The sequence below is a fragment of the Talpa occidentalis genome, unplaced genomic scaffold, assembly GCF_014898055.3.
Source record: "Talpa occidentalis isolate TD23 unplaced genomic scaffold, MPIMG_talOcc4v2.1 talOcc4.15, whole genome shotgun sequence".
Lineage (NCBI taxonomy): Eukaryota > Metazoa > Chordata > Mammalia > Eulipotyphla > Talpidae > Talpa > Talpa occidentalis.
This window is the reverse complement of record NW_023601543.1, coordinates 66,903,533-66,920,331: the sequence shown is the minus strand read 5'-3', so window position 1 is coordinate 66,920,331 and position 16,799 is coordinate 66,903,533. Positions and strand designations below refer to the sequence as shown.

At 33.1% G+C, this 16,799-nt stretch overlaps 1 protein-coding gene across 1 annotated transcript in view; it reads left to right on the top strand.

Moving 5' to 3' along the window:
* CFAP47 (cilia and flagella associated protein 47) overlaps positions 1-16,799 on the top strand; it is a 330,871-nt gene that overhangs the window by 62,151 nt on the left and 251,921 nt on the right. Inside the window, exons 22-26 of the mRNA XM_054695900.1 lie at positions 5,006-5,147; positions 6,328-6,422; positions 9,423-9,582; positions 11,724-11,919; positions 16,157-16,366. Of these exons, the coding sequence (XP_054551875.1) occupies positions 5,006-5,147; positions 6,328-6,422; positions 9,423-9,582; positions 11,724-11,919; positions 16,157-16,366 (803 nt within the window). The remainder of the gene's footprint in view (positions 1-5,005; positions 5,148-6,327; positions 6,423-9,422; positions 9,583-11,723; positions 11,920-16,156; positions 16,367-16,799) is intronic.

Here is a 16,799-nt window from a genome sequence, read left to right as displayed (position 1 = left end):
CTTCTTCATTAGTGATTTCACAGTGATCATATCTCTCTGTGTGTCTCTGAGTTTCTGTGTAAAGATACCTTGTATTCTTACAGTTTTGTTGAGCACATAAGCTTCCGTGGATGAAGAAATCATGGAATTTCTCTGTTTTGCATTCTGGGTAATAACAGGGCTACCCTGAGGAAAATGCATTTTATGTAAATCATCTCTGAAGATATGTGCTAAGAGGAGGCAAGTCCAGTATGACCTCCCGTGTGTATACAAGGGGCAACAGAGAAGGCAGAATTGTCCTCAGGTCTGTCACTTGAGCACACAGTCTTTTACAAACACATATTTTGCAGGAGGAGGAATGCTTCAAATTTAAATATATAAAAACTTAATTAGATCAGTATATTGAGTTATCTTGATATATTTGCCAACATCCTCATCAACAGAAAATTTAAAATGAAAACACCGTAATTATTTGTGTTAAACCTCTCCCACCACACCTCTCCTATCAGCTTTGTCTTTGGGACCCAGCACTTGACTCAATGTTAGTTAAGACTCAGTACTCAATGATAACCAGGATTTAATCCATCATGATCATTTCTTTACCTTACTTATCCCCTAAAGTGGAGCCCCCTGTGAACAGATCCGCATTCATGGCAGCTTTGTGTTGCTTCCCACTGACATTCTTCCCCTTTTCCTCTTACTTCTAGGATCCCACTACTTACATCAATCCTCAAATTTTTTTAGAGCTTCTGTTCCCTTGATGGTTTCTTCCTATCATCAACACGGCTATTTATAGGGTGCTGCTTCTTATGTAGCCCTCCCCATGATTCGGGAGTTACTTTGGAGGTGCTTTCTGGAAGCCTTGTTCCCTAGGCTGGTTTTTTTCTACATGCTCCTTACCTGTTAAAAATGCCTGTTTCTTTGAACCTTCTGTAATGTGAATTTGTCACTCTTTTTCTTGTCAAAATAGTAGTCTCTGTACATTGGCACCAGTCAGACTCATTTTATATTTTGCACCCTACTCCGCTCATTTTCTGAATGATGTCAGTATCCATATGGAGACCCATCTAGAACTCCGGCCTCTAATTCTTTGTCTTCATGTTTCCATTTACCTCCTCTTCCTTTCCTCCCATTGTCTTCCATCAGGAACCCTTCTCCATCCATTACAGGTAAATGATGTTGACCATTTTGGAAATATATTACTGCATATTATTTGATGTTAAAATGAGTCCACATTATATGGAAAAAAACCTTAAAGCTGAAATAGCTAAAATAGTATCTATGCTGTTAAAACATATATGATCAAAAGTCTTGATATATTTTAACACACAAAATAAGAAAAAAAAAAAGCAGACAAACTCAAAAAGGAAAAATCCAACGAGACAAAATATAACTAATTGTTGATGATTAAATAATGATAAATTGCAGGAAAAATAGTAACAAGCAAAGTTTTTTTTGTTTGTTTTTGAAAGACTGAACCATGAAAGCAAGTAGTAGTTGTACATGAAATACATCTTTATTCAATTTACTCCTTGACATCTGTGTGCTGGTATCATTGCAGAAATAGTTTGTCATAGGAATGTGTTGCTTGTACTGATTTGTCAAAATAAATGAAACATCCATGAAAATAAAATGTGCTCTAGTATTTTTATGCTGCTATAATTCCATTATGAGAACAGACTATTTACAAAAGATTATATGGCAGAAGATAGAATTGGCAGTGGTGTGGTCAGTGTCTTTGTCTGCTCAGTCTGCTATAATAAAATAGCACAGACTGGGTAGTTTATAAACAACAGAAATTTATTTCTCACTGGCAAGCTACAAAAATAACATAAAAAGATCCCTTGTGCTTCTGTACCAAATGATGAACTAAGAGAAAGAAAAATCAAGAACATGACCTGCTTTACAATTGGATCAAAAGGAAATAAACACCTTAGAATCAATTATTTATTTTTTGCAAAACGAGGATGTATTTTTGTTATCTTTCTTGGCCTTTCAAAATTAGTTTTTTTTTTTTTATTTTTTCCCTCCCACCATCCAACTATCCCCATGTCCCTTTCCCTCTCCTCTTCCTCTTCACCTCACAGACCTCAGGATGTTAGCGAATGTCCACTAGTTTCTGAATGCGTTTGATGTTATCAAATTGTTTTGTAAATGTCCACTATTTGTTTGCATCATTCTAGCCTACATGTATTTATGTTCCCTCTGTTTTATTGAAAATGTCTGCATTTCATTCTTTTTTGTGGTTATATAATGTTCCAGCGCGCGCGTGCGCGTGTGTGTGTGTGTGTGTGTGTGTGTGTGTACCACATCATCTTGATCTAGTCATCCGTCAGTGGACATTTAGGCTGCTTCCATGTCTTAGCTATTGTAAATAATGCTGCTATGAACATTGTGGAACATAAAGGGTTTTTTTGTTTATGGTTTTGTGTTCTGTGGCTCTGTTGCCCAAGTTTAGGATTGTTGGGTTATACAGTAATTCAGTTTTTAGTGTTTTAATGTGAATCTAGATTGATTCCCTTAATGTTTACCCTAGTTCACATCCCCACCAACCACCAACAGTGTAATAGGGTTACTTTTTCTCCACATCCTCTCCAACACTTGTTGCTGGGATCTTTTTAATACATGCTATTCTCAAGGGTGTGAGGTTGTATCATTGTAGTTTTTAATCTGCATTTCTCTTATTAGAAGTGACCATGGTGAACCATTTTTCATGTCTTTTGTCCTGGATATCCTTTTTGGTAAATTGTCTGTTCAAATCTGTTACCCATTTATTAACTGGACTAGTACTGTATAGTTGCCAAGATGTTAGGAAGCATTAAGCATTTGTTGTTCTGTGACTCGTCACACCAGCTCCCTATATAATTATTCTCATTTAGATTTTGAAGCCAGTCATATAAAAATCAGCACCTAGGAATTAGCTGTAATTTCTTTTCATTTAATCTATTTTTAAAATTAGGATACAGAAAATTCTCTGTTATATAAGTACTGGCAAACCATACATTTGTATACCAAATACAAAAATCCATACAGAGAACTATTGTATCATCTCCTTTAAATATTTCTTATGCCTATTTGCAGTCAGTCTCTCTGATCTCATTTTGTTTATAATTTTGCCTTTTTATTTATATATATGGCATGTTGGCTTTTCAGTCTGATTTCTCACACTTAGAATAATGCATTTGAATTTCACCTATGTCATTATGTATAACAGAGGTTCATTTGATTTTCTTGTTGAAAAGTACAGAATTGTATGGCTTTACCAAAATGTGTCAAACAGTCCCTATTTTTTTTTTTTTAAAGCAAAGCTTTATTTGGAATATTTTTTTCTTTTCTTTTTATATTTTTAATTTTTTTTACATCGTTGTTCATTTTCAGCAATATTTGCTTCCCCCACCCCTTCAGCTGTAGTCCCCATAGAGTTTCCTTCCCCAAGGCACTCGTGCACCATCACCTCAGTCCCCTGTGCTCCTCCCTCCCTCCCTCTGATCCCTCTCCCTCCTCCTTCCCTGCAGGATGTCTCTGGTTTATAATTGTCTGTTTTTGCTTTGTTGTGTTTTGTACTGTTACTGTTTCTTTACACTGATGTTATATTTGGTTTCCCTATATTCCTGCTGTAAGTGAACCCTATTTGGAGGGAATTTGGGTTATTTTCCGGTTTTGACATTTATGAATCAGGCCACTGTAAATGTTTGCATGCAGGTTTTTGTATGACTGAGTTTTCATTTCTTTTTGGCAATCACCTCGGGCTGAGAATTGCTGGTCTTAGATTACATATACACTTAATTTTCTAAGAAACCTGAAAACTTTCCAAAATCACTGTTAAAAGTTTGTATTCCTGGGTGCCTCCCTGGTGGCACAGGGGTTAAGTGAGCACTGTCAAGCTATCAGCAGCCACTGCAGTATGAGTTCGATCCCCAGCCAGGGATCTATCCCACATGGCGCAGCAGACCTCTCCTGTCTCGCCTGCTGCTCCCCTCAGCAGTGTATTTCCATCACTGTCCTCTACTCTGTCTCTGGTAATCCTCTCACCTCCTGTACCTCTGGCCTGGACCCCAGTTCTTGTATGCATAAATAAAAAAAATTAATCTTTTTTTAAAAAAGGAATGGCTGTATACACTAAAAAAAAAAAAAAAACGTTCCTATCAGCAATCTATTAAGTGTATTAGGTGTCATATCTTTATCAGCACTGGGTGATGTCAGTTTTGCTTAAGCCAAAATTTATTTTCAGACTCATAAAAAATAAACCGGGCCTTACTTTGGGGGAAAAAAAAGTACTTTCCATTTCACAAGGTAATTTTTTTTCTGGAACTTTTTAAAATTACTGTTTTGCTAAATTAATAGTATCTAATCAGTTCTGCAGAACTTACTTATCTTGTATAACTTACTTTCTACCCCTTAAACAAAGGAATGTCTCTCTTATCTCCCTCCTTCCAGCCCTTGGTTACCATTATTCCATTCGTTCCTTCTGCGAGTTTAGCTATCTTAGAGTCCACAAATAAGTGAGATCATGCAATATTTGTCTTTCTGTGTCTAGTTTATTTCACTTACCATTATGTCTTCTAGGTTCATCCATGTTACAGCAAATAACAGGATTTCCTTTTATTTTTAAAACCTGTATAATAATACCATTGTATGTATATACCACTTTGTTTATTCATTCATCTATGGATGGGTATTTAGATTGTGTCCATATCTTGTGTATTAAGAATAATGTTGCAATGAGATCCTAATTTCAGTTCCTTTGTATAAATACCTGTAAGTGAAATTGCAGGGTAATATGAACTTGGTAACAATACTGTACTTTATGCTTGAAAATTACTATGAGGGTAGGTTGTGTTTTCAACACACATACTACACACTCAAAAGGTAACTGTGGTGTGATGTATGTTAAGTATATTGTTTCATTATTTATATATATATCAAATCATCAAGTTCTATATTTTAAATATATATATAAAACTAGTGTCACAGATTTCTTACAGTGAAAATAAGTCACAGGTATAATATATTTTTTGTCTGTCAGGTGGCAACATATCAATTTACCTTTCAAGTTGAAATTAATTTCTACAAGGCTTCAGAACTTTACACTGAACGTTGTCTGTCAAAGAGAACTTTGACTCCAAAGACAACACCACTTATTCGTCCATGTGATGTTCAAGCTACTGGTATGTAATGTGAAACTTTCAATCCATGTGCATAGTCCAAAGATTTATACTTAAGCAGCTAAAAGTTTAAAGAATCACATTGGGATATTTATTTTTTGAAGAGAAATATTAGATAGTAATAATATGAGAGGATTTTTGTATATCTAAATTGTGAGTCTGTGAGATTGAATTTTCATAAGTAGCATAGATATAAATTCAGATGAGTGACTGTTACTAAACTATATATAATTAAAAACAGGTCACTTTATTCATTGTGTAGGCAGTTTTAAAATGATAAAATCAAAATATAAATTATTGAAATTCATTGTATATAAAATGAAACAATGAAATATATTAAGAATTTTCCCCCAAATAGATGAGTTACTAAAAGACTAAATACATGTAAAGGATGAAAATATATTAAAAATTTCAATTATCTGTGGGATATTCATATATATTTGGTATAGTGACTATCCTTGGTGTGATGCTATAATGATGGCTACGTATCATTATACTTTTGTTCAAACCTATGGAACATATACCACCACAAGCAATCCTTATTATATACAGTGGACTCTGGGTTATAATGACGTGTCATTGTACCTTTATCCTACTACAGTGGTGGAGAATGTTGATTATGGAGAAGGCTATTCTGAATGGGGCAGGGGTATATGAAAATCTCTATACCTTTTGCTCAATTTTTGTATCTAAAATTGTTCTGCAAAACAAATCTGTTAAAATATATAGCATTTTCCAGCAGGTAATAATGTCTTCTCTAATGTATTTTATAGACACTGCCATTCCTAATATTCCATATAATAGTCATTTTCCCTTTCTTGGTTCATAGGAAATATTAGATGATGTGCTCTCTATATATTTTACCTTTATTCCCATGTTTTTCCCTTCTCTATTTCTTTTTATGTTTGTACTTCTGCATTGGTGAAAGTCTGATTTGGACATCATTTCAACTTTGTTTCCTTTTTTTCTCAGATCAATATTTAGTATTTTTCATCTCAAGGGTTTTGGAACTTTCTCAATGTGATAAACCCAGATAGTGCAGAAATGTTTTAAAGTATAATTTAGTTGTGAGTCGGGATAGAAAAAAAAATTTTTTTTGTTCTTTCATGTTGAAAAGTATAGAATTATCTGTAAGCTTATATGTATTAATACTTTTACCAGTAGATTTACTTTCCTTTGGTAGTATTACAATCACCATTGAAATTATCCTGCATTGAATTTATATTTGAAATCCCATTACATTGTATGGATCCTGAAAACAAGGTGCCAAATACTCAGGTATGTATAGAGAAATGATGTAGTTTACAACTGTTTTTCTGATTATGGTTTTTAGCTTATTGACTTGAAGCATATTTTTCATTTTTTTAGAGTACTTTTTTAGAGTTCTTTCATTTTTTTAGAGAATTTCAATATTTATGTCTACACATATATTTCTTAGAAGTAATTGTTCTAGTATGCAAGCATATAGAAAGACGTTTATTTTGTATATGCATAGATTTAATAGGACTATTTGAAACATTTAAAATAAAATTAAATTATCATTCTCTCTTAATACAAATGGAAGCAGTGATTAAAATTGATGTGAAATATGTTCCATATAGCTAAGGAAATGTGGTGAGAGGCAATAATAAACCTGTAAACTGTTCAGATGTATAATAAAATGATTTATATGATAATTTACTGTTTTTTTCTTACTTGATATCCTGCCTCCATTCTACTTATGACTCCACCTTGAAAGTAAAAAGATGTCCACAAAAATGAAATTCATACGTAACTATAGAAATTTGTCTTTGTAGTGTGTGCTTCTTTTTTGTCATGTGTATATTGATTTTCCGCCAATTAATTTTGAGCTTCTGTAACTTTGAAGAAAAATTATGTTGATAAAATATTTAACATTTCATCCATAAAATAATAGCAAAACACTGTATGAAATTATAATTATAGGGCAATAAAGGATTGCTTATGAAATCAAAATGTGACTGCTTCAAGTATAAAAAATCAGCTAAATTTTCTAACTTTGAATATAATGTCAAGGATGCAATAACCCTTGTATGTGGGGCTAGAAAAAACTTTAGTGAACTGAATTTTATTGGATTGCAGAGACAAGCAATCCCCTTATAAAAGCAAGATTACTTATATCATTGAAATTTTATTAAATTGATGTGATTAACGACAACGAGAGCCCTCTCTCTTGAGTGGTAAAAGATTGGGCTCAACAGAGAAAAAAAGGTGTCCTAGTACACTACTTGGATTTTCCATGAGTGATATTTACAATCATAATAAAATGTATACTATAGAGAAGTTAATGTATTTATGGAGCAGAATTAAAATGTGATAAATATATGTAAAATGATATGTATGACGTGTACAATGAATTTGTGAAAGTTGACTGAAGGTTGGGAATGGTGAAAGAAAGGAGTAACGATAATTTTACGTAGTGGTTAGTTAAAGGGAATTATCTAAAATTGAAAGAAAAGGAACTGGAGTTATAAATATATTGATTAAACCTATCAGTGAGTAATGGAAGAATTAAAATATAAATATGCAGAATTAGAAAGTTGAGAGAGAAGTGGACTTAGAGCAAATGGGCTAATTCCTCATCTTTTTGAACTTCAGAGGCTGTTAGAATTGCTAATACATTTACCAGGTAGATACTCTGTTTGCAAAGAGGAACTTTTTTGTCTTCAGCTTTATTGTTTCCAGTCAAAACACAGCTTTCCAGAGTTACTTAGGCCATTGCCCCCAACCCCCACTAACTTCAGTGAGGTCTTTTTGTCCAATAATACCTTGTTATAGAACACAGTATCCTAAGATCCTCAATATCTTGTTTTTTTTTAAATTTTATATATTTTTACATCATTTTTCATTTTTATACAATGTATGCATTTTTATCTTGGTTATAGTCCCTGTGAAATTCCCACCACCCATTCACCCATGAACTATCACCATGGTCCCTTGTGCTCTTCCCACCCCTGTGTTGATCCTACTTCCTTCTCCCCCCTTGCAGAATGTCTCTGGTTTATAGTTGCCTGTTGATTTTGATTTTTACTTTATTAAAATTAAATTTTTCCCCGATCCCTTATTTGGATCCTCGAGGAGATCAAAGAAGAAATTGTTTGATTGTTTTTAATTTACCTGGATTGAAGTTGACTTTTTGTACTATATGGGTTTTGAAAGGTGTATATTAGAGTTATTTACCTACCACTTCATTACCATACAGAATGGTTGCATCATACTATAAATTCTCTGCATTAACTCACGTGTAGCTCACTATTCTTTCACAAACATTTAACAGCCACTAATTGTTTTTCATCCACACAATTTTGCATTTCCAGAAAGATTGGTAATTTCATTATATAATATGTAGCAATTTTGTCCTTAAATCTTTCACTTAACAAAATATATTTAATATTCATTTATGTTTTATATGAATTAATACTTCACTTATTTTACCATTGACTTTATTCCATTTTCTAGCTATACCACAGTTTATCCCTTCTTTAGCTGAAGGAAACCTTGCTTATTTCTTCTTCCACTGTTTGGTCATTGAGAACAAAGCTGTTGGGCCTCCCCTGGTGGCACAGCGGTTGAGCTCTGGGCTGCGAAGCTGCCCGCAGCCTTTGCAGCACCGGTTCGATCCCCGGCCACCGGGGAGGGTCCCACATGGCATGACAGACCTCTCCTGCCACTCCTGCTGCTCCCCTCAGCAGTGTGTTTCATCAGTCTGCCTGTTCTGTTCCCCGCTCTGGCGAATTCTCTCACCCTCCCACGCTTCTGACTGTACCCAGTGGTTAAATAAATAAATCTTAAAAAAAAAAAAGAACAAAGCTATTATAAACATTCACATAGATTTTTGTGTGAATATAAATTTTCAATTCACTTAAATACTTAGGGGTGGTATACTATGTCATATGATAGGTGTATGTTTAACATAAAAAACTGCCAAACTGTGTTCCAAAGTGACTTCTCTATGCTTTGCTTTCTTACCATCAATGAGTGAAGGTTCTTGTTACTCTCCATCCTTGCTAGCTAGCATAACTATTTTGATATTTTTATTTAATCTGTCTCTATTTTTGTTTACTTTTTACAGTCATTAATAGGCTATGAAACTATTTGTATACACATTTGTTTACTTAATGACATTTTAAAAATATTTTTTGTGTAATTACCATTGTTAATTACTTGATAATGCACATAGGCCCATCAGGTAGCTTTTGTAGTACAAAATGAGTTTTATATTACATTATTTTTATAAACTCTTTTTTTGACTACAAACAGAATCTTGTCATACATAATACTTCAAAAAAGAATGTGAAATGGGTTTTAGATATTAACAATTATGATAAAGTTTTCAAAGACGGCACATTCAAATTCAGCCTAGTGAATGGGATTCTGGGACCATATGAAGAGTGTAATGTTTCCATAAATTTCTGTCCAAGTAAGTACTGTTTCCCTATATTTGTTGTCAATATTTCAATTTATCTATCACATTTTGTTTTATCATGTATACAAAATTTTAGATTGCTTTTCATGTGTTCTTAAGACAGTTTGAAGAAGATTCTTACTAGAATTTTGTGGTAACTATCCTCAAAAATGGTCCCTGTTGTTTCTCATCTCAAGCATTCGTGCCTTGAATAGTTCCCTCCTACATCAAATAAGACTGATAGGTGACTATGGTTATTATGGATGTGATAGTGTGTGAGTTTCAAGATTAGGTCAGAAAAAAACATTGCGACATCTAGTTTGTGAGCTTGGATTACTGGCTTTGGGGTAAGCTTGCCAGCATGTATATTTATATTTCTAGTTCTTTTCTTTTTTTCTCATCGCAGTCTTACCATACTTTTTTGGTAATTGGTATGACAAGTTTTCTCTCATTAAACATATATTACAAAAATTCTTGGCAAGTCTTATACATTTAGTTTTCTAAATGAACTTGAGATTATTTTTCACAGTTTTGAGGGGAAAAAAGCATATAATTGAGTTTTCTCCTTGCAAGAATGGCATTTTTTCCAGTAATTAAAGTTTATTTTAGCCGCATCATTATTGTGAATGAGATTTCTTCCCACTATTCTTTAAAATTATCTGTGATTCTATAAAAGGAATATATTTATGTATTACCTGGTACTTGCTTCTTTTACTGAACTTCTGTGGTCATATCTGAAGTTGTTCAGATATTGCTGTACATTGTTTTCTAAGTAAATAATTGATAAACTAAAAATAATTACCCCTTCATTTATAGTATTTGTACTTTTTCTCTACCTCTTCTACCTTTTTATACGTCTCCAATTTCTGTATATGCTGTTACTATATTACATTTATATCACAGTTGCATTGCAGTTGTTACTGTGATCTGTCTGAATCTATTACTCCAATGTCAGTTCATTAAAATCTTCTTGATTTCAGTAGTTTTGCTTTGTATAGTTGAATGTTGTGAAAAGTTTATGTCTAATGTATCTTTTATAATTAAGTATATGTATTTAAATTTTTGTTCATTATTCTACAGGTATCTGAGGTTACACAGGAATCCCTCTCTCCATGACTGCAGAAATACTGTCATTCACAATTCATAATTCAAAAAGTCTTAAAACTTTGCCTAACTTTGAAATGAATAAACCTGACTTTTCTCCCCCTAATATTTTAGCAATATTAATTTCATTAAATGAAACCATTTCTACCCTATATGGATTTATAATGTTTTAAATACATAAGTTCTGTTACAATTCATTTTACCACTTCAAGTCATAGATACAGTCTCTCATACTTTCACATAATCTTTCCAGTACTTGCCTGCCATTATTGGGAGCAAGTCCCCATACCCAACCCTCTCTAGTCACCTCACATTTCCTAAGTATCCCAGGTAATCTGAGCAAGTCATAAACTTCTTTGACCAAGTAAAGACTAACAGCATTGAGAGAGCTAGTGAGTCTGGTCAGTTCAGTGACTCTATTGCTTTTGTTTATGGTTCACAGTGTCATTTTTGAATATAGCCCTTTATCATCTAAAACATTCTCATCTTCTGTGCAGTTGGGGCTAGCCTTCAATTGCCCCAATAAAAAGTGCCTTTTTTTCCTGGTGAGTTGCCACATGGGGATTTCCTATCTTCCTAGCCAATGAAATTGTCCAGTCAACTTTGGCACCCTTGATCAACTTAAAAAAATCTGGGTGAAAGCACATTCCTTTCTTCTTGGCTCACCCAATTCTCAGTAGTTCCCTAAGATCCTTTATGGCCTCATCTTCATATATGTATTGAAGGTATGGGCAGCTCCTATTAGGGCATAGAAAACAATGAAAAAGAAGTCCTTTTATACTATCCCTAAGGTATATGTATTTCCCCATAATAACTGAAATTCATTTTAAGAATATGTGCTCTATTTCTAGTTATAGTACACTTTAAAAGATTTTTACTTCAATGAAACCTCATTAAGTCCCTTGGCAGGATAAAGTTACTTTCTGTGTAATCTATTCTCCATTGAGTTGGAATTTCCTAGTACATTTCTATGTTTAGTAAGATTTTAACTATGTAAATGTTTTTGTGTGTATATGTGTATGAATCTACAGTGCTTAATTTTTTCTCAGCAGATCATCCCAAAAAATACACAGTTGATATCCCTATGTATTTAAATGATAATCCACATTGCTATCGAACGTTACATCTGATTGGAGAGGTAAAATCACCCAACTTATCGTTTGACCCTCCATTCATACTTTTCACTCCTGTTCCTTTGGGAGTAGCAACTGTGATGGATATCAACATTTTGCCTCAAAATTATTTCAGGTAATAATGAGTTTCCCACATTTTCTTTACGTGTCTTTCTTCTGTGTTTATGAGTCACGAGTAACATCTGACTTGTTTCTCTTTTCAGAAAAAACTACTAAAATATTTAACTGTTCATTTAAATTAAAAATGTAAAAAACTAAATTATCTCAGATTTAGTCACTGACTTTTCTTATTTTTTTTTTGCTGTGTTTCTCGTCATAATATAAAGAAATACACTTTAAAATTCAGTGTATCAGTCGTCTACTAGTATGTGATGAGTTACCACAAACTTAGTAAGTGCCTTAAAACATGAATTTCTTATCTCACTTTCTTTATAATTTAAAGTAAAAAAACAAAGTAACAGACAAAACTATACTACATCTTCTTAAACCAGTCCTATCTGTAGGCACTTAGATTGATTCCATTTTTAAGCTGTTATAAATAATGCTGCAGTAAACACTGTAGATAATACAATTTTGGGGGGTGATGGTTTCTTATTCTTTAGATAGATACCCAAGAATGAGATTGCTGGCTCATTTGGTGTTTCCATGTTTAGTTTTATTTTTATAGTTTTTTTAAAAAGATTTATTTATTTTTATACAAGAGCTAGGGTACAGGTCAGAGGAGCAGGAGGGTGAGTGGATTCTCCAGAGACAGAGCAGGGAGCAGAACAGGCAGATGACAGAAATAGACTGCTGAGGGGAGCAGCGGGCATGACAGGGGAGGTCTGCCACACCATGTGGGATTCTCACCGGCTGCCCGGGATCAAACCCGCGCTGCAGAGGCTGTGGACAGCAGCTCAACCCACTATGCCACTGGGGAGGCCCTCCATGTTTAGTTTATAAAGTAAATCCAAATCACTTTCCCAAATTTCTGCTAGTTTATACTTTTCTACCGATCGTATAATAGGGTTCCTCTTTCTCCCCATCCTCTCAGGTGCTTGTTTTTTAGGGGCTTTCTAATATATACCATTCTCATGAGATGATAACTCACTGTGATTTTGAACTGCATCTCCCTTATTAAAAATAATGATGAACATTTATCCATTTATCTGTTTGCCTTCTGGATAGCCTTTGGTTAATTTTTTGTTCAGATATGCTGCCCATTTATTAATTGGATTGTTTATTTTTTAATTGTTGAATGTGCTTTATATATTTTTTATATTAACTCTTTGTTGGTTGTGTAATATACAGATATTTTATCCCATTATTAGGATGTCTTTTAAACTACTTATATTTTCTTCTCCTGTCTAAAAGCTTTTTAAATGGAGATAATGCCAATTATTTTATTTTTGTTGTTATTTCCCTTGCCTTAGGGGTCGAGAGTCCAAAGACATCTTTATTACTGCTGTCATGAAATGTAATGCCAATGATTTCTTCAATGCATTTCATCTATATATATCTTTAATCCAATTTGAATTTATTTTTGTGCACAGAGTTAAAGAATGACTCATTTTATTACATGTAGTTATCCAGTTTTCCCAGCACCATTGATTAAGGGGATTCTTTTTTCTCCATTGTATTGTTGTGGTTCCTTTATTATGAATGATCTATGGATATGTATGTGGATTTATTTCTGGGCTTTTTATTCTGTTCCCTTAATCCCTATATCTACCTTTATTCTGATACATTGTTATTCATATTTTAATTACTTTTTAGTATAGTTTGATGTCAGGTAATATGATGCCTCCATTTCACTGCTTTTTCCTCAATATTGCTTTAACTATTTAAGGCCCTTTATGGTACCATGTAAATTACTTTTTTGTTCAATTTTTTTGAAGAATATTGCTGGTATTTTAATGGGGGGTTTTAAATTTATACATTGCTTCTGGGGCAATAATCAATTAGCTATAATGATTGTCCCCAATGGTGAACATACAGTGTCTTTCCATTTCCTTATGTCATGATTTATATCCCTTAGAAATGTCTTGTAGTTTTCATTGTGTAAGTACTGCACAATGGTCCTCCTTAGTCAGGTTAATTCCAGGTATTGGTTTTCTTGAAGTGATTGTTAAAGGAACTGTTCTTTTAATTTCTTTTTTCTCATTCATTATTTTTATACAATAAGGCCACTGATTTTTGTGTTGATTTTGTAACCTACAATTTTTCTGTTACTTATTGTTTCGAATAACATTTTGGCAGTCTGGAGGGTTTTCTATATATAGTATCACCTCATCTATAAATAATGATTGTTTCACATCTTTTCCAATCTGATGGCTGTACCTATTATCTCTAATACTGAATTAAACAGAGGTTGTGATAATGAACATCCTTTTTTTCTTCCTGATCTTAAAGGCAAAGATTTCAGTTTTCTCCATTAAGTATTATATTGGCTGTAGGTTTGTGATATATGGCCTTTATTATGTTGAGATAGGTTCTTCCTGTTTTCATATCGTTTGGAAGTTTTTTTAATCAGAAGTGGATGCTGAATTTTGTCAGATGCTCTTTCTGCACTTACAGTTTTTATCTTTTTGTTTTGTTGATAAGTTGTTATTGATTTATGTATATTAAACTATCCTTGAATCTATGGGATGAATTATACTTGATCATGATGTATAATCCTCATAATGTGTTTTTTAATTTGATTTTTTAAATATTGAATATTTTCATATTTATATTCATTAGTTGGCAGTTTTCCTGTGCTGTCTTGTTTCGGTTTTTTGTATTAGGGCAATGCTGCATCATAAAATATGTTGGCGAGCATTCCCTCTTCTTAGAAATAATTTGCACAAGATGTATTAAAATTTCCTACTATTATTATCGTTGATACCTCACTATAGTTCTGTTAATAATTGCCTTATTTATCTTGGTGCTCCATCATTTGGTGCATATAGTGTATCTATGTTACCTGATGTAAGTATAGCAGTTTCTGACTTTTTCTGATCGCCGTTTGTCTTCCAGTCTTTGCCTCTAAATCTGTGCTTGTCTTTGTTGGTGAAATGAGTTTCCTGTAAACAGCAAAAGGTTAGACTTTGTTTTGAAATTCAGTCAGCCACTCGATATCGTTTAACTCAGTGAATTCAAGCAATTTACATTTAATGTGGTTATTGAGTTATAAGTGCTTAGCGATTTTTTCATAATTAAAATTTTTTCAGTTTGTCTTTTGTTTTTGGCATACTTTTCTAATTAGTAACAGAATTGGATTCAAACCTGATTTACAAATTACTTTCCATGCTTTATCCAATGAACCATATTAGTTTAATTAATTCAAGTTGAGATGTTTCTTCTTTTAGTTAATTAGCTAAAAATCTACACTCTAGTAAAAATACTAGGGAAATATGATTCCTATTTGATAACACTTCTTATTGGCTATGAGAGCCTACATATATAATATAGTGAAGCAAAGTAATTTACGATTAAATATTTATTGACTACTAAAAGTTGTGAAGCATTAATGAGATTTTTAAAAGTGAATACTACATACTGTTGGGGGCCTCCCTGGTGGCACAAGGGGTTAAGCACAGCACTATGAAGCAATCTGCAGCTTCCAGGGCATGAGTTCGATCCCCGGCCAGCAGACCTCGCCAGTCTCGCCCTCTGCTCCCCTCAGCAGTGTGTTTCAGTCAGTCTGCCTGTTCTGTTCCCCACTCTGTCTCTGATGAATCCTCTCCCTGCACCTCTGGCCTGTACCCCAGCTCTGGTATGCATAAATAAATAAATATTTAAAAAACAAAAGTGAATACTACATACTGTTATTAAAATTACATTTAGATTGATTAAATAACTTATATATAATGAAATATGTTAACATTAAGTGCATTTTTGTAGTAAATGAAAAATATTCATGACATATGTATGTAAGTGTTTAATAGTATTAAAATTAAACAAATAATATGTGTTTCTGCGTTTGTTAAATAATTCTCATATGTTGAAATTTTAGTTATTAAAGTGGTTATTTTTGGTAAATGTTTGTCAGGATATATTTAAGGACAATAGTATTTATATCATGACTGTGGTTTAAAACACATTGTATTTAGTCAGGTGTCTTAATCCTACTTTTTATAACCCTTAAAAGATGAAAAGAAGTTTTGATCATTTTATGTGGTTCTCAGTTAAATCAGTATACTATCAATTTTACTTACGTTGTGACCAGAAAAGAAGAAATGTTATAAAAAGTCCTTGATATTAGGGCATATTCTTATAAATATTTGTTGATTTAATTTTTCTAATCACTCAAATACCAAGGAAAAACACATTTAAATCTAATTACTTGTATATATTTTGGACTAAGTTTTTCTTTTTTAATTTTTAAACAGTGATTCAACTTTACATGTCAGGATTCCCACAGCAAGACTTTTTGATGGTGAGGAGACCCACCCTCTTGCCGTGACATTTCCAAATGGCATGAAGATCACAGGCTCTCCCAATGGAGCTAATGTTGCAGTTACCTGCCACCTCGTCTTCAAGTCATGTAAACCTGTGTCATTTTTCACCAACATTCTTTTCTGTGATGACAAGAATAACTGGTAAGATATTTAAATGTGTCTTCTTTTGTATCTGATAGTGAGGTAGAATAGGTTGTTATTTTACACTATTGTAAAATGTTAAAAGACATCGAAAATATAACTTTGGACATAAAGATTTTTTTAAAGTTTCAAATGCAGCATTACTCTTCATAGGAACAGTATAGTGATGGTTGCCAGCGTGTGTGGCAGGTCCTTGAATAATGTCCTTCTGTTCAATATCATTTTGTTAAAATGTTAATGAGAAAAAAGAATCTCAGCAGATGTTGAACTAAAGGATGTTATTTGAGGACTGTTATGCTGGTTTTCCAAAAACTTACTATTAATGTTAAGTGAGGACTTAACTATATTCTGGAGTTAGGCTGCCTGGGTTTGAACCCTGGCTGTTGTTAATGTCAGTGAACTTAATTTTCTGAGTCTGTTTCCTCATTGGTAA